Genomic DNA, 22,699 nt, shown 5'->3' on the forward strand with positions numbered 1-22,699 from the left:
ATGGCGAAATTTCTTCAACTTATTCAAGTCTCCACCATTAGCCTTCTTATTAATTACATGATATATGGTTGCCTCTTCTTTTCTTTAATTTTCCTGTTTCAATCTTTTTTGTTCCTAATTAAATTGACTAGAGTTGACTTGGTAAATGGGTCTTCTATAGATAAACAATGCTGGAACAGCTTACACTAAGAGCGTCCTAGATTATACTTCAGAAGATGTTGCAACACTAACGGGTACTAATTTTGAGTCATGTTTCCACCTATGCCAACTAGCACACCCACTTCTAAAAGCATCTGGGTACGGCCGCATAGTGTTCATATCCTCTATTGCAGGTCTCAAAGCTTTTCCTATTTGTTCTGTTTATGCAGCCTCTAAAGGTATGTTTCCTTATCTTTATATCCTTTAACTATAATGCAGCAACGTGGTAAATTGGGGTTGCAGAAGTTAATCAATCTGCATATAAAATTTTGATTCAGGAGCTTTGAATCAATTCACCAAGAACATAGCATTGGAATGGGCAAAGGATAATATTCGTGCAAATACCGTGGCACCTGGAGCTGTTAATACCGAACTTTTGGATTCTCTCATGGTATGTATTGTTAATAACTTAATTGTAAAAAGCTTATACATTGCCACTTTGCCAGGCATATCTAAGATTGATTCACATCACTCATCTTTGTATATGTTTTCTTAATGTGCGTTTGTGAATTGTGAGTGAAGTTTTATAGGAAAAGCAATGGGAAGAAGAAAAAAAAATATATTTCCCTAATTTGATAGTTAATTCAAATAAAAAATAAAATGATAGATGGTAAAAAGTTAATGTCCTATTTTTTTTTACATCTCATAAAGCTATATAATTCTTTTAATTTAAAAATAAAAAACTTGTCCTTCCTTTTTTTTTTTCTTTAAAACTTCACTCACAGACATTACGGACGCCCCCGTGAGATTGAAATAATACTTTACTTTTTTTATTATGAAAATGCTTTACCTTAAATATTAAATGCATAAAGTATGAGTTGTTCCAACTTAAGCTAGTCATCTTGATGTAACCAAAGAATTGAGTTTTTATTGCCTGGTTACATATCTACTTCTAGTTTTCAATCCCATTTTTTTTCTCCTGCATAATATGTTATTAATTCAGCAGCAATGCATGCTCTAAATCTATTTGATTGTTCTTGTTATAGAAATCTACGTATGTGGATAAGAACGTTGAGACTTTGGTGTCTCAATCACCAGTTAGTCGCCTTGGAGAACCTACGGACATATCAGCAATAGTTGCTTTCCTTTGTCTTCCGGCTTCTTCATACATTACTGGACAGATTATTACTGTGGATGGGGGTTCCACAATTTAAATATATAATTATGCCAGACTTGTAAAATAGAATAAATTAATTAATGCCCAAAACACAAATCTATTATTGATCAGCTTGGTTTATTAGAAGCTCTGGAACTAATCATTATCAGTACTTGTTTTAAGTACAATACTTGTTTTAAGTACAATATATTTAAAGTAAAGGTGCTAAAACAAAGTATTATATTTAAAGAGTTGTGATATTTCCCCTATATAAATTTCTTTATGTCATTTTTACGTTAATTTCATACTATAATATTGCTTTATTAGGTTTCTTTCGTTGCTAAAATTTGCTGCCATGGCCAACATTTACTCCCACTCATGGTTTTGGCTAATAACTAGATAAAAATTGGATGTTACAGTAAGTATTACAAATTTAGATATTAATAAATTTAATATAAAAAATACAATAAATAAATAATGAAATGAGTTAGTTTTAATTTAATTAAGAATATAATTAGATAGTATATATAAGTATGAAGTATGTATACGATTATATGTTATGGTAACCAAATTTGAGTATAATACATGCAACATATATAAATAGTGCAGTTATCGAATTTGGATTGTTCATTGATTCAATCAGAATATTAGATAGTATTAGTATGTACGTGGTCAAACTAATATAAGTCATAGATCAAATCGCGTGAATCAGTTTATATTAAAACAATTATATAACTATATTCTAAAAAATATAAAAAAATTACATTGTACTTAAAGAATCAATCTATGTATATGTATATATTAAAATATTGATATGAAATTAGTAAAATATATTACTTTAATGATTGAGTATGAAATTAGTAAAACATATTACTTTAATAAAAAGACATTTTTAGTCTAATATTAATTAATTGATCCAACATATTATAAATAAATAATGGTGATTTGGCCCATATAATAATAATAATAATAAAACAGTAGCATATATAAAGTATTCAAGGCATAAATCACTCAACAACTGAGTCATAGAAAACATGTTTTTCACTTTTTTCACAAGAGGATTCGAGAAAAGGCCTAATCCTAATGCTAGGGTTCACCAAAACATGGAATGGCACAAGTTTACCATGCCTTCATGGACTTGAGCTTTCATCTCCCTTTACCTCATCAAGAAAATCTTCAAAAAGTTGTAAGCTTTAACCAGATTTAACTACAAATGTAACCAAAACATCAATGAACCTAAAACATGGAGTTCAAAAATCAAGCCTTTTGAAATAAATAAAAAAATTAAGGAAGAGACTGGGTATTTTGAACCAAGAAGAGAAAATAGAAGAGAAAAAATGTTTTACCTTAGTCCTTGTTGAAGCTTAGAGGAGAAGAGAAAGTAGAAGAAGAATAGTAGAAACTTGTACTAGGATTCTCCATTCACAATATATTTCCAAATGCCTTCACATCTCTAACTTAAGACAAAAAAAAAAAAAAAAGGAGATAAGACAATAACCAAAGGGATAAGGAAGGATAAGGGAAACACTCGGCAGAGAAAAAAAAAACATGAAGATGAGTTTCGACTAGGAACAAACAGCAAGAATGATATAATATAATATATCTATAATTTAAATATAAACAAATTTCAAGATAAGATAATAATATTTATGATAATACCTAAAGTATTGTTTAATCAAATGATCAAATAATATAATAATAAGTCCTAATAAGGGTCTTCTCATGATATTTCTAATATTTAAAATTTAGAGTATTACAACTTTACCCTTTTTAAAATATTTTCATTTATCTAAAAAATAGCCTAAGAATATATTCATAATTGCACTTCTATTAATCCTTCTCAATATACTAAGATTCATCCCACTAATTGCCACTCAGGCAAGTTTTAACTTTAAAGGTTTTATTATCCTTCCTCAACCTTTCTTAAGGAAATTCCTACTCTCAATGTCAAAATGTTTTTTTAAAAAAATAATCCGTTTGCACTTTAACCAATCTTGGCAACCATTATAGTAAACAGGCTTTATCTGGGTAGATACCTATTGTCGTCTATTCCTCTTTGTCCAGGCCTAATTCCAAAACGTAACTCTAAGATCAAGTGGTTCTCATTCTAGGCATATGTTTAAGGAAGTATTTGGGCTTGATAATTCTTTCTTGCTTGTCTCTTCTAGAGCTAACTATCTCAAGGTTGCTGCCTAGTAGGTAGGTGGTACTTGGAAATCTATTGTTTTAGGTTTCGTTAGTTGTAACTCACTAAGCTTTCTCTTACATGAGTGTTCTAATTTATCATCACTCAAATTACTTTTGGGTTGTGATTTGAAAATGTCTCTATCGATCTTATTTTAGACACGCTAAAACAGTTTTCTTTTCACAATATTTGTTGTTACACTAGTTTATCTAGGATAACATTCTTCTCGTAGGGTTTAGGCTACCTGCAATCTAATTCATTATTCCTTCATCCTAAGACAAATGCACTTTAATCCATGTTCCCAAAGCACACAAACAAACATATATTCAATTACTTCTTAGTAAGTCATCAACAACATAACATATTAAAAAGGTACGTAGAAGCAACACATTGCAACATCAAACATATCACATATGTCAGACATATATAACATTATCAAATATCCATGTAAGTTAGGGAAAAACACACATAAACATTTGTTTCATACTTTACACCCTACTCATACTCTCACTCAACAATGAGGCATCACTCAATGATTTTTTCTCTATTATCTTCCTTGCTCAACGAGACTCATCTCGCTAATCCAGAGGTGACGAACAAAATGCCAAGCTTTAAGTTATGCAAACCCAAAAGTCTCCCCAAACATTTTAAACACTACAAGAATGAATAAAAAATACACTCACCATGGCAAAACAAAGGGATTCATAAGGTGTTGAGGACGACAAGGATGAAAGAAGCAACAGTAGTAAAACCGTCACAATTAAGAATGTCATGATAGTAGTTTTCGAAAACGTCACAATCGAAAATAACTTTAGAGTCTATGACTATTGTTTACCTAAAATGGGTAATCATTTAAATAACAAAGAACTTTTGCGTAAGCTACATTTAACCTTTAAATTAATTAACAAATTAATAAAAACTATCTCTAAGGATAATAGGTGAGATATCACAACCTTTGAATATAGAGTAATTCACTTTCAAAGGGTAATAATCACATAATGAACCATCCTAAATCATTTTTTTTACATCATAGCTTAAGTCTAAATGACATTCATTAGATATAAAGTGCTACCCACGTATTTTTGTAATTTTTAATATATTTTGATCAATAAATGACTGTGTGATTTTAAAAAAAAGGCGTGTGATAAAAAAGAGAGTATATTTCTTATTTATATTTTTGATTTTCCTTAATTTCTATCTATTAATATATTCTCTTTTATGCTTCAATAATTTTTTTTAAGTATAACCTTATATCAAAATTTAAAATATTTATCATATATATATATGCATACATAAATTTATTATAAATTTAATTATATACAAATAAATATTTATTCTAAACTAAATACATTTTGTAAATTTTCTAGTAAGACAAGAGAAAGCAGTCAAGCATCATGCGGGTGGGTTACAGTGTTAACAAAAATAAAAGAGGTTTTTTTACCAAATAAGGGTAAAAATTTACACAATTCTTCAATCGGGAGTATATTTTAAAAAATTATACAAAACGGGATAAGTCATAACAAGTGTTACGACTTTTCTAACTCAGAAGTCGTACGACTTTTTATTTTTTTAACTAAAGTCGTAAAATTATTTATGACTTCAATTCAAGCATTTTCTTTTACGACTTTAAAGTCGTAATTTTTTTTAACTGAAATCGTAAAATTATATACCATTTTAGTAAATTTATGATTTTTTTTTGTTTTATGACTTTAAAGTGTAAAAACTTTTTTTTAATTTTTTTAAAGGTTTAGGACTTTGAAGTCGTAAACCTATTTTTTTTTTAGTTTTTTCTAATTTATAATTATTTATGGTTTTATTTTTATTTAAATAAAAAAATTAAAGAAATATATTTAAATATATAATAAATAATATTAAGTTGCCTTATTACTATATTTTTTATGATTTTATTTGATATATTATTATTTTATTTTAATATTTTATTATTTAAAACATGTTATATATATTTTTAATATATTTTATTTTAAATGTTTTTTTATTTAAAGTTTAAAGTTTATTTAAAGCATGAGACATTTGTTGAATTGTTGAAGTCGTGACACGACTTTACTATTCAAGCAATCCATGATTATATATATATATATATATATATATATATATATATATATATATATATATATATATATATATATATATATATATATATATCCTAATAAATTTAGGGTTTAAATTCTTAAACTTTCTTATAAATATGTATTTTTATTGAAAGATTATTTAAATTTTAAATAAAAAATATTTAAATTAAACTATATTAAAAGTATATATAATATGTTTTAAATAATAAAACATTAAAATAAAATAATAACATATCAAATAAAATTATAAAAAAAATACTAATAAGTAGGTCAACTTAACATTATTTATTATATATTTTAATATATATTTTTAATTTTTTTTATTTAAAATAAAAATAAAACCGTAAACCATTGTAAATTTAAAATAGAAACTAAGAAAAAAAATAAGTTTATGACTTCAAAGTTCTAAACCTTTCAAAAAATTAAAAAAAAAGTTTTACAAGTCCTAAAACAAAAAAACTATCATAAATAATTTTATAACTTCAGTTAAAAAAAAATTACGACTTTAAAATCTTAAAAGAATATTTAAACTGAAATTATAAATAATTTTACAACTTTAATTAAAAAAATAAAAAATCCTAACAAGTGTAACGACTTCTAACTCAAAAGTGATAACAACTATTATTATTTATTCCGTTTTAAACAATTTTTTAAAATATATCCTGATCGAAAAATTTTGTAAATTTTTATCTCTATTTGTTAAAAAAACCAATAAAAGAAGACTTGGCACATGTCATGTAGACGTGTCTGTTTCCTGTCCGTGCATTAGGTCCAACCTAACCGCAACGATGCCCACAATCTTCAGTTTTTTTTTTTTGCTAAATTCAAATATAACTTCTGGAACATTCCTAAATTTGAATTAATCCTATTTCATTAATTAATTATATTCTTACACGCTAATCTTGTCCCAAAATATCATTATTTTAATCGCTAAAAGCCAAAACACTTAAGCACAATCAGACACGCGTCGCTCAGAAGAGGCCCCTCGAAAGCAACGTAAATGGTCCCCTACATTTTCCAGAAACTTCGATGCCTTCAAACGATGCAATCCGCGAGTGCGATCCTGATCGCGCCACGTGTTCCAATCTCCACGTCATCGTCCGACGTGGCGCGCGCTATAACCCTGTAATTGATACGCTGTCTTCAAACTTCAAACCTCTCGTTAAGTTTTCGCTTCAGCAAACGCAGCGTTGCCGTCGATTCCCTCTGCGTTTTGGAGCTTCGTGTTGTCGTTTAACAGATCGGAGTTTTCCTCGCCATGACCGAAACCGAAGCTTTGGAGGATGCGAAGGAGGTGGTGGTGTTGGAGGAAGAAGAGTGCGCGGAGAAAATGGTGTACATGTGGGGATACCTTCCCGGAGCCTCGCCGGAGAAGTCTCCGATACTGTCTCCGGCGCCGGTGAATCTCTCCGATCGTTCACTCGCCGGAGATTCGTGGAAGGACGTGTGCGGCGGTGGTTGCGGATTCGCCATGGCCATCTCAGGTTGATTCCTCAGGCCGTTGACTCTATTTTGACTAAATTCATACAAAAAACTTAATCCACTTCAAAGATGTTCTAGATCTGAAACCGTTAGAACCAGATCCTCGAACTTTATTTTTTTTTCTTAATCCGGATTCATCTGTTAAAATCTGGAGAACTGTTTTTTTGTTTTCTTTTTTGTGAACTTTTGGTTAATTTGTGAGCCGATTTGTGATTTGTGATGTTTGCAGAGAAAGGGAAGCTCATAACGTGGGGTTCTGCGGACGATGAAGGGCAGAGCTACTTAATATCGGGGAAGCATGGGGTAATGCAGTTAGTGTTCTAATGTAGGGCTTGGTTTTGGTGTGAATTTGTTGTTGGAATTGATTTTGCAACTTGTTATGGATGCATGTGCTTTCTGAAGGAGATTCCAGGGCTTTATCAGCTTCCCACTGAGGCTTCAGTGGTGAAGGCTGCTGCTGGTTGGGCTCACTGTGCTTCAGTTAATGGTAATGCTTCTTGTTCTTTCTTGATTCAGTGGTTGTGTGAAGACGATGCTGTGTGATTGATTTCCTTGTTTTATAATGTGAAGGAGTTTACTGGATTTTAATTTGTTTAGGTATAAATTAAATTAAGATATTGGAAAAAATAGTTTTTGTTTACTATTATACTTCTGTGACCGATATCTTTAATTAGACTTATTAAGCTGAATGTGGCCTAAACCAAGCACATTGTTGTTGCTTATTATAGGATTTGGGTGTACCTTAAAATGTGTAAACTTTTTTTTTGTCGCACAAAATCCTTAAGTGTACTGTATTGATTAACTGATTGGTAATTGATTACAGTGTAATTGACATTGTTCATTTGGCTCATTATCTGTATAGTTTTTTTGTAAGGGGTTAAACGAGAAGAATTTTAATAAATAGTAAAAGCAATAGCATACACTTGTATAATAATGAAGTTGTTGAGACTTTGAGAGAAACAAGAATGAAAAATAGAATATTTGAAATTCTTAAGTTCCTAAGAGTGTGTTTAGTTTGCATTTTCATTTTCTGTTTTCATTTCTTGTTTTCATTTTAGAGGGTGAGCCCTGGTGCAGCGGTAAAGTTGTGCCTTGGTGACTTGTTGGTCATGGGTTCGAATCCGGAAACAGCCTCTTTGCATATGCAAGGGTAAGGCTGCGTACAATATCCCTCCCCCATACCTTCGCATAGCGAACAGCCTCTGGGCAATGGGGTACGAAGTTTTATTTCTTGTTTTCATTTTCAAAAGATTAGAATTCTAAAAATATGTTTGGTTTGACTTCATGTTTCTGCTTTCAAGAAATAAAAACATGAAAATGCCTTTTCAAAAGGAAATTTTTAGATTTGCTTAAAGTTACATTCATTGCCACCGTGTTTTCATTTTATCCAAAATAAGGTTCCTGATTTTAACTGAAAACATTGTTTCCAGTTCTTGGTTCGTTTGAGAAAATATTTTTACTAAAAATGTTTTCAAAAATTCATCCAAACACATTTCCATCACCATTTTCTATTTTTAGTGAAAATAAAAATAGAAAACAGTCAAACGAAACACCCCTAATATTTTTTTCATGATTGATTAAGGTTACTGGGAACTCTGAAGCTAGGATGAGAGAAATGGAAAATATTTTCCGTTTTTCTACCCTGCTTTCCTACGCTTCAATGCCTGGTTTCTCCTTATTCATTAATAGAATATATGAAGAATGGCGTACTAGTACCACTAACTATGGGGGCTGAACACATTTGGTAGCCTGAGGCCTCTTATTAAACTTCATGTATTTTTTTATTCAAATTTAGTTTTATTTATTTGTGAAACAAAATTATAAATTAAACCTTTGTGTAATCAAAATAACTTGATTATTGAAATTGATTGTTTATAACGTATAATGCTACTTTGTCTAAGTGCTTCAATTGATTGAAATTACTTTTAAAGATATTGAGTTGTGTAGATAATAATTAACAGTTAACAATAAGATACAAGAGCTATGTAGATAAGACATATTCAGAAAGAAGTCAAAGCAGATAAAAATAAATAAAAAGTGAGTGAATATTTAAAGTTTAAAACAATCTTGTTGGAGTTTTAACTTTTAATAACATTGGGAATTGGGCATAGTGAAAGAGAATTTGTAGGCAAAGATAAACAAGGAATAAAAGTTATGCTAGTTCATGATAGTTATTAAGCATTAGTTTACTTGTTTAATAGGAAGTAAAGATAGGATATAGCAAAGGAGTGTAATATAAGGTATTAAATCAGGAAATTGAGAATACAATATATGTGGCCTCTTTTTAATTATTTTAACTAATAGATGTAATTTTGTAAATTTATTATCACTAAAAACAATTTTTAAACATTTTGTAACAATCTAATTAGTATAATTTCCTAATAATGCTTATTAATTATAGGATGAAAGAATTTTTCTTCCCTTCAATGAGATCTGAAACTGAAATTTATATATGAAAATTACAGAAGCAGATGTATGGTATGAAAACAAAGTTTAAACAGTTTGTAAAGCATATATATGGAGACACTATATTTCAAATGATGTATATGGAATATTGTTAACAAGTTCAACGTGTCATTAAATGGAATATGGTTGAAAAGTTCATTGTGTCGTTAGATTTTTCTACATTGGTCTTATAGGCTACCATTTTAAATTTTTAATTAAAGTCTATTCTAAGTTAGCTGCAAAAATTATGTTTTAGGCAACAACGAAAATGGGCCATGCTTGGCCAATAATGTAATAAGAGACTAAATTTATTTAAGCCACATTTTGCATGCTTTTTGGTCCTTAATATCCCAATTTGTAAAGAGGAAGACTAATAGATGGATTATTATTATTATTATTATATGGGAAAGGAAAAAATAAACTACAAGGACTAGATTCCAACATTTTAAAAATGTGAAACAAAATGAAGCTATATTTAGAGGGATCAAGAACATATTTAAACTTAATTATTATGACTTATTCTACTTGGCCTTTATAATAATTATAATATGTTAAAGAACAACTAGAGTCACCTCATAGATTACCTGTGAAGGAACGGCCAATATATAACACCAGTGCTTTGCTAAGGAATATACCGTGTCTTGTACAGAAGAAGGTGAGGTATATGCCTGGGGCTGGAAAGAATGTGTGCCTTCTGGGAAAGTTATTACTGATTTCATCACTGTGGGAAGTTTCCAAAAGGATGTTGCCGGGAAACAAAGTTCATCAATACCTGAACAAGGTGCTAATCATCACTTTTGCATACAACAAAAATAATTTAACAAAAAGAGAGTTTTCTGATTTCATTTCAGGGAGCTAATGGAATTTCAGACATTAAACAGGAAGCCCACAAAGCTCAAACACGAGCAGTGGATCAGATTCTCATCATGACAACAAGAAAGTGGGAGATGAAGTATTGAAGCGAAGGAAGATCACTTTTTCTAGACAGGATTCTGACAGCCAAGCATCTGGAGATGAATTCTTTACTGTGTCCCCTTCTCTTGTGACCCTTGCCAGTGGAGTGAAGATTACCTCTGTAGCAGTTGGAGGGCGGCATACCTTGGCACTGTCAGGTTCACTTTGTGTATATCTATAGTTTACTATAATGATTCTGAGAATCTAGGGATAGTTGCCTCTTGTGGTTACATTATATAGTTTTGTAGGTTCAATGAAGTATGAAGATAAGGATGGTTTTTGATGTAAAGCAAGACACCTGATGCATCATATTTTTACCAAAGTTTTCAGATGTGGGACAGGTCTGGGGTTGGGGTTATGGAGGTGAAGGACAGCTAGGATTGGGTTCTCGAGTAAAGATGGTATCATCCCCTCATCTTATACCTTGTATTGAGTCTTCTGGAAAGGATAAATCATCAGCTTTTCATCAAGGAAGTGGTGCTGGAGCTCAAGGGTCAAATGTTACTGGAAGTTATGTGATGGACATTGCTTGTGGGGGTCGGCATAGTGTTGTGATAACAGGTCAGATTTCACTGCTGTCATTTAGTCTTGCAAAAGCATCTCTGAATGTCTATAAAATTGTATGTTTGTTGTACTACAAAGGCTAAGTTCAGTTTCAGAATTGTAATCAGTTACTAAATGTCAATATTCATTAATGTAGTTGAAAGAGATGCATATTTTAGTTAGTGATTAAGAACAGTCATAATTTGTAACAATTTTTTTAAAATTCTTTTTGTAGATGCTGGGGCGCTTCTTACATTCGGCTGGGGACTGTATGGCCAGGTGAGTTTGCTGTTAATGGAATTTTTTAATAGTTTCCTATGTTGATCTTCTGCCTAGTTGAAAGGCATTTTATTTTTGTTGCTAAGGATAAGATAGAGCTGGCACATGTTGAAAACTCTCACATTTTATTATGATGGATTCCTTAGGCCTGGGGACACACAACAAACAATGAGAGCTAATGTTAGGTTGTTATTTGGAAGTATATGGTTCGAGTACAATGTTAAATTAACTAGAGTTATTGCTGTGGTATCCGAATGTAGTGTTAAATGAGCATGGGTTTCCAAAGAGATATGGGAGAACTAATTTTATAAGCTTAAGCTTTTCTATTGGGGGTAAGGATTGACATGTGATTTGGAAGGATTAAGAATCCAAGAGGATATACAAACTTGGCTTACTATTGCATAATTGGTTGGAGAGGTAAGAGGATGGATAATGGTAAAGTTTTTGGTTCTGATGGTATTCTTATTAACGTTTGGAAATGTGTAGAAGAACAGTGCATCATTTGTTTTACTGAGTTATTTAATGAGATTTTAAATCTAAGAAAATGTCAAATGAGTGAAGGAGAAATACTTTGGTTCCTAATATTCATTTGTTACACTACGAAATTGTGAGGAAAAAAGGTCATTTAAGAGAAGAGACTGATATTGCGGGGAATCAATTTTGATTTATGCTAGGAAGGTTCACGACATAAGCTTTTTATCTTTTACTTGGGGTTGCTGTAAAGGAAACAAAACAAAGAAAGAGACCTACATAAAGTTTTTATTTACTGGGAGGAAGTATATAATCAAGTGCCTAGATAAGTGTTGTGGAAGGCTTTGAAAAAAACAAAGGTGTTCCCGTGAGTCATGACTAATAATTTAAATTATAGTTGATATTTCATAAATCAACTACATTTTAATGTATAACTTTTAAAAACAAAATTAATACATGTCAAAATTGTAAAATTACATACCTATGAATGTTAAATGTTTCTAAATTTTGGTATGTGTGATCATAAAATAAATATAATTAGATTTTATTGTGTGTGTGTGGGTGGACGTGCGTGCGCGCGATAACTCACCTCAAAATCTAAAATACGAGGAGAGAATTAAGAGTAAAATAGGAACTAAATAAACATTGTATGCCATGTTTCATGAATTATTCAATTAAATGCATGGTATACTGTAGTTTGTTATGAAAATATTTGTAATAAAAGAAATTAACAATCTAGCATCTCGCATCTCATAAGCAACGGTGAATGGGTTTTGATTAAGTAGAGATAAAATCATGGAAAAATTGAAAAAAAGTCATTTTGGAGGGGCGATGATCTAATTAGTATACAAGGTATACCTAATTTTATCCCAAGTTGTAGCTAGTATCATTAGTGTACAAGTATGCTTGAGAAAATAAAATAGGATTGTGATATTTGGACACCTTTTAAATCTATTTCTCATGGACAAAGGGAGCAGATGATTGTCCCCTTCTCTGACCAAGAGATCAAAGAAGCTGTGTGGAGCTGTGGAGGTGATAAATGCCCTTGGTCAGATGGCCTTAACTTCAATTTTATCAAAAAATTTTGGGATATCATGAATCCAGAGTTTAGAAGATTTGTGGATGAGTTCTATGCTCATGGCAGCTTTCCTAGAGGCAGCAATGCTTCCTTTGTGGCATTAATTCCTAAAATGAATCATCCTCAGTCCTTCAATGATTATAGGCCTATATCCTTGATAGGTTGTATGTATAAAGTGATAGCCAAGTTGCTGTCTAACTGATTGAGGTCTGTCATGGATGGGATAATTGATGAAAGGCAGTCAGCCTTCATTAAAGGAAGGCATATTCTCCATGGTATCTTGATCCTCAATGAGGTGGTTGAGGAAGCAAGGAGAAGTAAGAAACCAGTGATGATCTTCAAGGTGGATTTTGAAAAGGCCTATGATTCAGTGTCTTGGTCTTTTTTGGATTACATGCTGTTTAGGTTGGGTTTTTGCACAAAATGGAGATCATGGATATCAGCTTGCCTCCAGTCAGAAACTATATCAGTTTTGATTAATGGTAGCCCTTCTAAGGAATTTATCCCTACAAGGAGTTTGAGACAAAGGGATCCTCTAGCTCCCTTGCTTTTCAATATTGTAGGTGAAGGTATTACTGGTATGATGAGACAAGCAGTCCACAAAAACCTCTATAGAAGCTTCTTGGTTGGAAAGAAAAAGGAACCTACCAATATATTGTAGGAGAGGCTGTGGGAGAATATTCATGTTCTAAAGGCCTTACTAAGAGGATATGAATTAGTTTCTGGTTTAAAGATTAATTTTGCTAAAAGTCAGTTTGGGATTATATAGGTGGTGGAGTCAATTGGGCTTTGGAAGCAGCTAATATCCTGCACTGCAGACAGCTGGATTATCCTTTTCTCTATTTGGGTGTACCTATTGGGGCTAATCCTTCAAGCCAGCTGGTGTGGGAGCCTCTCATCACTAAATTCAAGTCTAAATTAGCCAAATGGGCTCTCAGAGAGATATATCCATGGCTGGGAAGATCACCCTTATAAATTCTGTCCTTAATACCCTCCCAATTTATCTCCTCTCCTTTTTCAAAATACCTCAAAAGGTAGTCAAAAAGCTGATATCCCTCCAAAGGAATTTTCTGTGGGGTGGAGACAATGATCATAAAAAAATTCCTTGGGTGAAATGGGCTGATATTTGTTTGCCTAAGACTGATGGGGGTCTAGGGATAAAGGATATTTCTAAATTCAATGTATCTTTGATGGGAAGATGGATTTGGGCTTTTGCATCTGATCAGCAACAGCTCTGGGTCAGAATTCCAAAATGATAGAGACAAAAGGGGATATTCCCACTGGTGGAGAGACATTAGAAATCTGTATCATCAGTCGGACTGCAGTATTTTTAAAGATAACTTGTCTTGGAAGGTTGGGTGTGGGGAAAGTATTAAATTTTGGACTGATAATTGGCTAGGGGAACAATACACTCTGCAGCAGAAATACAATCAGCTATTCCTGATAAGTAGACAGCAAAAGGCTCATATCTCACATATGGGCCATTTTACTCATGATAGTTGGAGGTGGGACATGAGTTGGAGGAGGAACTTATTTGATCATGAAAGTCATTTAGCTGTGCAGTTTATGGAGGAAATCAGTTTTGTTCCTATTCAGAGACAGGAAAAAGATACTATGTTGTGGTTGGCTGAATCTAATGGACAGTACACCACTAAGTCAGCTTATAGATTATGCATGAACACCAGCTCAGTAAATTCAGATGGCAAGATCTTTAAGTCAATCTGGCAGCTGAAAATTCCCCCTCGGGCAGTGATTTTCTGTTGGAGACTTCTTAAAAATAGACTCCCTACCAAGGACAACCTCTTAAGAAGAAATGCCATTACTCAGGAAGCTACCTGTTCCTTGTGTGGTTGTGTGCAGGAGGATGTGGGTCATTTGTTCTTCAACTATAAGCTGACAAATGGCCTGTGGTGGGAATCTATGAGCTGGATCCGGGTAGTAGGTCCCCTTTCCATTAATCCTGTTAACCATTTCTCTCAATTCTGTGATGGTTTTGGGGCAAATGTGAACCATAGTACAAGATGTGGGTGGTGGATTGCCTTAACTAGCTCTATATGGCAGCATAGGAATCATTTGATTTTCCAAGGAAAACCTTTTGATCCCTATAAAGTCATGGACCATGCTATCTTTTTAGCTTGGTCATGGTTAAAGGCTAATGATAAAGATTTTAGTACTAGTTTCAACCACTGGTCTTCTAATATATCGAATTTCATTTTTCATTGCTTAGTTGGGACTGGGCTTGTTTTTTGCTGCTTAGGTTGGATGATTTTCTTGGAGGGTAGCACATTGGTGCCTTGTAATTTTAATCTCTGGTACCACTGGTACTGGTTTACATATTAATAATATATATATTTTCTGCCTTCCAAAAAAAAATAAAAAATTAACATATCTCTTTCTATCACATTGCATCATTTATTATATCAATGGCTTGTCTCTCTCTTGGTGTCTTCATCAAGAGGTGTCCATTACTCTTTTCGAATAAAGTATCATGCTTTAGAGATTGTCGGTAAGTTTGTTTGAGATATTTTTTTAAATGTCTAGGAAGCTTTGGTGAGAAGCAAATATTAATTTTAGCTTTCTTTAGTCCAAAAGGTACATTTCAAATATGTTGGAGAGGATCCTAATTTGTTTCTTATAATTGTCACCGCCATCACATCCAATCCAATCTGTGTTGAAGTGACCAATATGTGTCAGACAAGGCATGACCTCAATTTTGAATTCCTTCTCCTAATCTCACCCAATCCTTTTGGTTTTTAATGTAATAAACTTACTTCTAGTCAACAAAAATTACCCAGAGGGAGGAGATCATATTATAATTTTAGTACTCTTGTAGTTGTACAGCATTTAAGTGGCCTATTTCTTAATTTTTTATAAAGCTTTAAGTGTCCTATCTGAAATTTCTTTACTTTGCATTTGAATTTCCTCTAGTGCGGACAAGGGAATAATGCTGATCAGCTAAGACCAACTCTAGTTCCTTCTTTATTGGGAACTAGAGTGGAAAAAATTGCTGCTGGACTTTGGCATACATTGTGTGTTTCTGTAAATGGTCAAATTTATGCATTTGGTGGGAATCAGTTTGGACAATTGGGTACCGGTAGTGACCAGCCTGAGGTATGTTTTCCTTAATTGTTAGATCTCTTTGTTTTCATTAGAACAATATCAGACACATGCTTTTAGAAGATTTTGGAAAAAATAGTGTTAGATAGGACCCATGTTACATTAACTCACAGTCTTATATAGAAACTGACATCAGTAGCTATTTACTTAAGGTTTCTGGACTTGATGTCATTATTTTAAAACAATGCATTGCTTTGTAGATTACTTTGTTTTCATTAGAACAATATTGAACACACAAATGCTTTTTGAAAGAAGCGTTTGGAACAAATAGTGTTAGATAGGACCCATGTTACATTAACTCACAGTCTTATATAGAAACTGACAGTAGTATCTATTTACTTAAGGTTTCTGGACTTGATGTCATTATTTTAAAAAAAATGCATTGCTTTGTTGATTACTTCTGCAAAGTAAAAATATAAAATCAGTTCTCTGTGACAACACACCTCAAGGCTCAAGGTACCTGATTGGTGAACAACAAGCTAAGTACGAAATCCTATTCAACCTGGCAAGCCTTTCATATAGAAATTAGAAGGGCTCCAAATTATAAAATTTTCATAATTCATTACTGTACTTAACATTTGTACATGACTACACGTAGAAGCTAATAATTTCTTTTAAAATCCTAAACACAATCATATTACATTGGCTACCAGAACACAGTGAATTTCTGAACACCTATTACCTAACTAAAGGACATTATAGGCTAATCTACATACAATTATAGGATAACCACCTGCGGCTTTGTAGCTACAGACTATGGAACCAGGAACACATTAACCATCACAACACAAGTTAGAGACTACCAAGGTATATGTTTAGATAAACAGGTCCCAACAAACCTATCCGTTTGGTGAAGTATCTAAGCATATTGATCAGTTACACATATCTTAGACTTATATCTGAAGGAAAGGAAATGCACATATCCATGCTTCATAGATGATGATAAACTTGAATATTAATTCACAAATGTAAAATAAAATAATTTCAATTTGGCAGTGGAAGTTGTTATTTAGTCATCATACTTGCATAAAATATATTTTGAGATGAAATAATCAATATGCTTAACAAATATTTTGACAACATAGATATAAATGAGAGCTATATTAGGAGGCAACCTCAAGGAACTGCCTGTTCTTTAGATATCACAAAAGAACTAACTAAAATTTATGTGCTTTTCCTTGAGCCTACAACTTTCTTTAATTATCCACTATTATTAACTTGTTGCTATTTCCTTAAAATATAAAGCTACGCACTAGGCATTATGACTTTAAAATACAAATTCCATTAATAAATAGAATAAGTGAATAACTATACAAACAATTAAAAAAAATCAAGTAAACGGTTTAACAAAATTTTAGGGATAAATCTAACAATGGGTAAATAGATAAGTAAAATTCCCCAATTAAAAAATGATATATTAAGAATCCCCCGTAGCTGGCTGTCTATAGCCTATTATGTGGTTATGCTGTGTCAAGTCTTACTGATATTTTGATTTTCGACCCCAATATTTTTATTCAAATTTTAGTTTGTTAAGGGTAGATAACTGTTCCAAAATACCTGAAAATTACTTATTTTTCCCAGTGATAACTAACTTGGCGATTAATTTTTCCTTGTTCAGACTTCACCTAGACAGTTGGATGCTTCCCGTTTTGAAAATAAGCATTCTAGTATAGTTTCTTGTGGGGCCCGTCACAGTGCTTTGCTAACTGGTACGCCTCCATTACCATGTGCTTTTCAGGGGAACTTTTAAAACCAATCTTAGTATTTGCATGCTTTGATAATGTCATATGGCTTATTCATATTAGAGAATTGACAAAAAGGATTCGTGCCAATAATCATTCTTTGGTCTATGTGCTAATTTAGTAATTTCATAACCGCTGCATCTATGATGGTTTATGCACATGCTTCAAACATGAGGCTGCTTAGTCTCATCCTTCAAATAGTATCTTTTACGTTGACAAGAACCTTTATTTGAAGCCTCCGAGTATGATGAAAAACCATCATTGTTTATTGACTAGAAAAAGTAGGCTGTGCAAATTCCATGAAAATTGAATTTTGCTCGTCACTAATTACATTATAAACTGTTTCATGTTTCACACATGTTCGTACTTGTTCGTTGTTTATCATATCGAAGATGATGGTCACCTATTCACTTGGGGGTGGAACAAATATGGTCAGGTATTCTCAATATCCGAAGTAACTCTTTCAAATTAAGTAATAATCAAGGTTTTAAATTGTGGTTAGCGGTTTTGTTGTGTTATTTGATTTTGTGGAAATTGTGAATAAATGCGGCCCAATTGTGCTTGTGTTTTGGTCGTGACCACACCCAAAATCTTGATGTCGTTGCCGTCAAAATCACGGTTGTAGAGTATTTTTTAAAACCTTGGTAATAAAAATTGGTGCTTAAGTCTAATTCTGATGATGATCTACCTGGACAGCTTGGTTTGGGAGATTCTGTGGACAGAAACATTCCTGGTCAAGTTTCTATTGCTGGTTGCCGGCCAAGAAATGTTGCCTGTGGCTGGTGGCATACACTACTGATGGGTGATAAAACCGTTTGACTCCATTTGTTCGATGACTGTTTTGATAGGTTACTGACCAAGGCCACATTTCATTAGTGGAAAGTAGAATTGTCCAAAATCACCAACACAGTTGGTCTGTTCACTCCATCCTTCTTATTTTCCCTATCTCTGTAAGGTCTTCCGCTTTCCTAGCTTTCCATTTCTAGATTGTAGCTTGACACTAACGGAGATGCAAGGTTTTTTTGGTTTGCATTAATTTATAGCGCCCTTTATGTGGATGAGACTGATCTTTATTCTTGGGAAGGTACAAGATTAGTGGTCTTGTTTCATGGTATTATTCGATATGACTGTGTATTAACGATATGTATTTTGTTCCATTATTATGTTCATGCATGGCATTGTGATTTCATATTCGGAATTAGCTATATGATCGATCAGTAACCTGATCATGCCTTTAGAAGCTTTTCATTTTTAATTATTTTTTATTATAATTGATATTGATACAAAATATTTGTCTAAATAGTTATTTTTGTCTTTGATTGTGTAATTCGTTGACAAATGTGGGATGAAAATACAAAATTTAGGATTCAAGAGTGTAAAAAGTGCGATAAAAATATATCTGGCCGTTAAAAAAATAGTCTACTTAACTTTTGTTTGTCATAGTTAATAAAATAATCTACGTGGTATAGAGAGATGAATTTCTCAATGAAATGATTACCAACGTGGTTATATTTATATTTAATTGTCAGTATAGGAGCATATTTGTCATATAATATTTTTTTTATTTTTTGTCTTCTACCTTATTGGTAAATTGTGATTAATTATCATAATTTGAAAAAAAATTATAATGATTGTGGCAAAATTTTTTAGCAAACTCTAAATTAAATTAAGTTTAAAAGAAAAATGAATATTCGTTTTATAAAATATAAATAATTTTTTTATACTTTCATGCTTAATGAAAGATTTAAGTAAAATAATGCTTATTGTATAGCATTATAGTTAAATTAGATCCATGAATAATTTTTAAGAAAAATTATAATTGTAATGACATTTTTAATTTTAAATTACACTCCCCTCTTTTGGAATAATTTTTTTAAAAAGTTATGATTTTTTAAATGATTAGTTAATAAAAAATAATTGTGTATGGAAAAAGTTAATGATTTTTTAAATCATACACAATTTTTTAAATTTTTATAATAAAATATGAATAAAAAATAATTGTGTATGAAATTTTCTCACACTTAAATTCAAGTGTGAGATCACATTTATATTAATAGACATTTATATTTTATTATGAAAATTTATAAAAAAATGATTAAATAAATAATGTTTGATTAAACAGAAATAATGATTTTCTTATTGTTCTATAGTAAAATTTCTTTTTTTTTTGTGTTGATATCATTTATTGAAGAGTTAACAATCAAAGAATTGTTTTTTTTTGTAGTTGAAGAAAAGTAAGAAGAATTGCCAAAGCAATACAAATTCACTTCCACGGATAATATTTTATGCATGTCTCAACCATTGATGGAGCTTAAAAATTATATAACGAAAATAGACACTTACCAGTGTGATATAACTCTCAATTTTGTCGCAATAATTATAATAATTAGTCACAATCTATTATTAACGTTCAGATATATTTTTGTACTTTTTACACTTTTTGGGATTAAATTTTGCATTTTCATCTTCCAGGGATTTCAGATATATTTTTTGTACTTTTTACACTTGGGATTAAATTTTGCATTTTCATCTTTCAGGAATGCATTTGTCAACAAAGTGGGAAGACGAAAAGTTAAAAAAATATTATGACACTTGAATTTAAGTGTGAGGAAATTTCACTCACAAGACTCTTGATATTCATGTTTCAGCTTACAATTTATAGAGTACAAAGCATAAGAGAGAGAATGGGGGAAATGACAGCCTAGCCTAGTCTATGTGATAGCCTAGTCTAGACTATGTCTGTTGACTTCTAAAACAAGGAAAAAATATTTAGTAATGATGCATACAAATCTAATTTAGAAATCCCAAAAGATACTCAACACTCCCCCTCAAGCTGGAGCATATAGATCATATGCACCAAGCTTGGGACAATTAGACTGAATCCTAGGTCCTCGCAATAACTTAGTCAAAATATCTACTGACTGATCATTAGAGCTAATGAACTCAGTGACAATTTCTTTGGACAATAGCTTCTCCCGAATGAAATGACAGTCAATTTCTATGTGCTTGGTTCTCTCATGAAAGACTGGATTTGAAGCAATATGGAGAGTGGCTTGGTTATCACAATATAACTTCATCTGCCCAACTTCACAGAATCTCAATTCTTCAAGTAGTTGTTTGATCCACATAAGTTCACATGTAGCCATGGCCATAGGTCTATATTCAGCCTCTGCACTGGACCGGGCAACAACAGTTTGTTTCTTGCTCTTCCAAGAGATAACATTCCCTCCAATGGAAACACAATATCCGGATGTGGATCTCCTATCCATAAGACAACCAGCCCAATCTACATCACAATACCCTGATACTTGTGTATTACCTTTGTCTTCATAAAGTAATCCTTGTCCTGGAGCTCTCTTAATGTATCTAAGAATATGCATAACAGCATTTCAATGATCAACACGAGGATTTTGCATAAATTGGCTCACCACTCCAACAGCAAAGGAAATATCAGGTCTTGTAATGGTGAGATAAATGAGTTTTCCCACATGTCTTCTATATCTTTCGGGATCAGGACACATTTCACTCTGATCTACCAGGAGCTTCAGATTTGGATCCATATGGCTATCAACAGGTCTACAATTCTGTATGCTTGTTTCCTCCAAAATGTCAAGGGCGTACTTCCTCTGAGAGATCACAACACCATCTCCTGACTGAGCCACCTCAATACCAAGGAAGTACTTTAAATATCCCAGGTCTTTGGTCTGGAAATGACTGAATAAGTGCTCCTTTAGCTGAACAATCTTAGTAGCATCATTCCCTGTAATCACTATATCATCAACGTATACTATCAAATAAACACATTTCCCAGGGGATGAATGACAATAAAAAACAGAATGATCAGCCTCACTTCGTTTCAACCCAAAAAGTTGAACAATATGACTGAATTTACCAAACCAAGCCCGAGGGGATTGCTTCAACCCATAGAGAGATCGACACAACTTACAAACAAGACCATACTCCCCCTGAGCAACAAACCCAGGAGGTTGCTCCATATAAATCTCCTCCTCAAGATCACCATGGAGGAAAACATTCTTAATGTCAAGCTGATGAAGAGACCAATGACGCATGGCTGTCATAGCAAGAAACAGACGAACAGTGGTGATTTTAGCCACAGGAGAAAAGGTGTCACAATAATCAAGGCCATAAATTTAAGTATAGCCTTTAGCTACCAATCGAGCCTTAAGCCGATCAACCTCACCATTAGGCCCAACTTTAACTTCATAGACCCATCTACAACCCACAGTCTTCTTGCCAGGTGGAAAAGGAACAAGTTCTCAAGTACCATGATTTTCAAGGGCCTGCATTTCATCAATCATAGTCTGTCGCCATCCAGGATGACTAAGTGCCTTATGAACATTAGAAGGAACATGGTGTGAGGATAAAGAGAAAATAAAGGAAGAATATGAAGGAGACAAGCGATGGTAACTCAAAAATTTATAAATAGGATGAGGGTTGCGAGTGGATCGAGTACCTTTTCGGATGGCAATGGGCCAGTTTGACTCAGAGTGATGAGAGACAGGTGAGGAAGCAGGATCCATGGTTGGAGGACTAGTTGGAGAAGGATGAGAATCATGAGGGGAGGCTTCAGGTACTGTAGAATCAGTTGACTGTGTCCTGTGATGATATGTAAGCAGAGGTGGAGAGACACCTTCAATTGAATTTGGTAGAGAAGATGAGACTTCATTGACATTTTGGTCAGAGTTACCTAGAGGACAAGGAATTGGCAGTACTTCCTGGAGAGAAGAAGAAGAATGATCTACAGAGGATGAGAAGAAAGGTGTGTCTTCAAAGAAGGTTACATCTGCAGACATATAATATCGTCTTGTGATTGGAGAGTAGCATTTGTAACCCTTTTGAAGACGAGAATAACCCAAAAAGACACATTTTACTGACTTAGCTGAAAGTTTGTCTAAACCAGGGGATAGATCATGGACAAAACAAGTACAACCAAACACTCTAGGAGAGATATGAAACAATGGGTCATGAGGAAAGATAATTGAGTGAGGAATTTGGTTT

At 32.6% G+C, this 22,699-nt stretch overlaps 2 protein-coding genes and 1 long non-coding RNA gene across 4 annotated transcripts; 2 read left to right on the forward strand and 1 right to left on the reverse strand.

Moving 5' to 3' along the window:
• Nucleotides 1-1,988, forward strand: LOC100818477 (tropinone reductase homolog). Its single transcript, XM_041017494.1, has 4 exons — nt 1-27; nt 161-377; nt 477-589; nt 1,185-1,988. Exons 1-4 carry the CDS (start codon nt 1-3, stop codon nt 1,350-1,352), a joined length of 525 nt encoding a protein of 174 aa, XP_040873428.1. The 3' UTR covers nt 1,353-1,988.
• Nucleotides 1,989-2,277: 289 nt separating this feature from the next.
• Nucleotides 2,278-2,987, reverse strand: LOC102667183 (uncharacterized). Of its 2 annotated transcripts, none has more exons than XR_415153.4 (2): nt 2,641-2,987; nt 2,278-2,501 (listed from the first exon to the last, which is right to left on the reverse strand). It is a non-coding gene; the product is annotated as an uncharacterized lncRNA (long non-coding RNA). The 2 variants fall into 2 exon arrangements; XR_005892205.1 differs by having other exon boundaries at nt 2,278-2,530.
• A 3,615-nt stretch (nt 2,988-6,602) lies between these two features.
• On the forward strand, nt 6,603-18,869 carry LOC100819003 (ultraviolet-B receptor UVR8). Its single transcript, XM_006583538.4, has 11 exons — nt 6,603-7,053; nt 7,281-7,354; nt 7,454-7,538; nt 10,146-10,277; nt 10,378-10,608; nt 10,781-11,011; nt 11,229-11,272; nt 15,750-15,932; nt 17,557-17,647; nt 18,073-18,116; nt 18,377-18,869. Exons 1-11 carry the CDS (start codon nt 6,828-6,830, stop codon nt 18,497-18,499), a joined length of 1,464 nt encoding a protein of 487 aa, XP_006583601.1. The 5' UTR covers nt 6,603-6,827; the 3' UTR covers nt 18,500-18,869.
• Nucleotides 18,870-22,699: the final 3,830 nt, after the last annotated feature.

This window comes from Glycine max, chromosome 7 (assembly GCF_000004515.6).
Source record: "Glycine max cultivar Williams 82 chromosome 7, Glycine_max_v4.0, whole genome shotgun sequence".
NCBI lineage: Eukaryota > Viridiplantae > Streptophyta > Magnoliopsida > Fabales > Fabaceae > Glycine > Glycine max.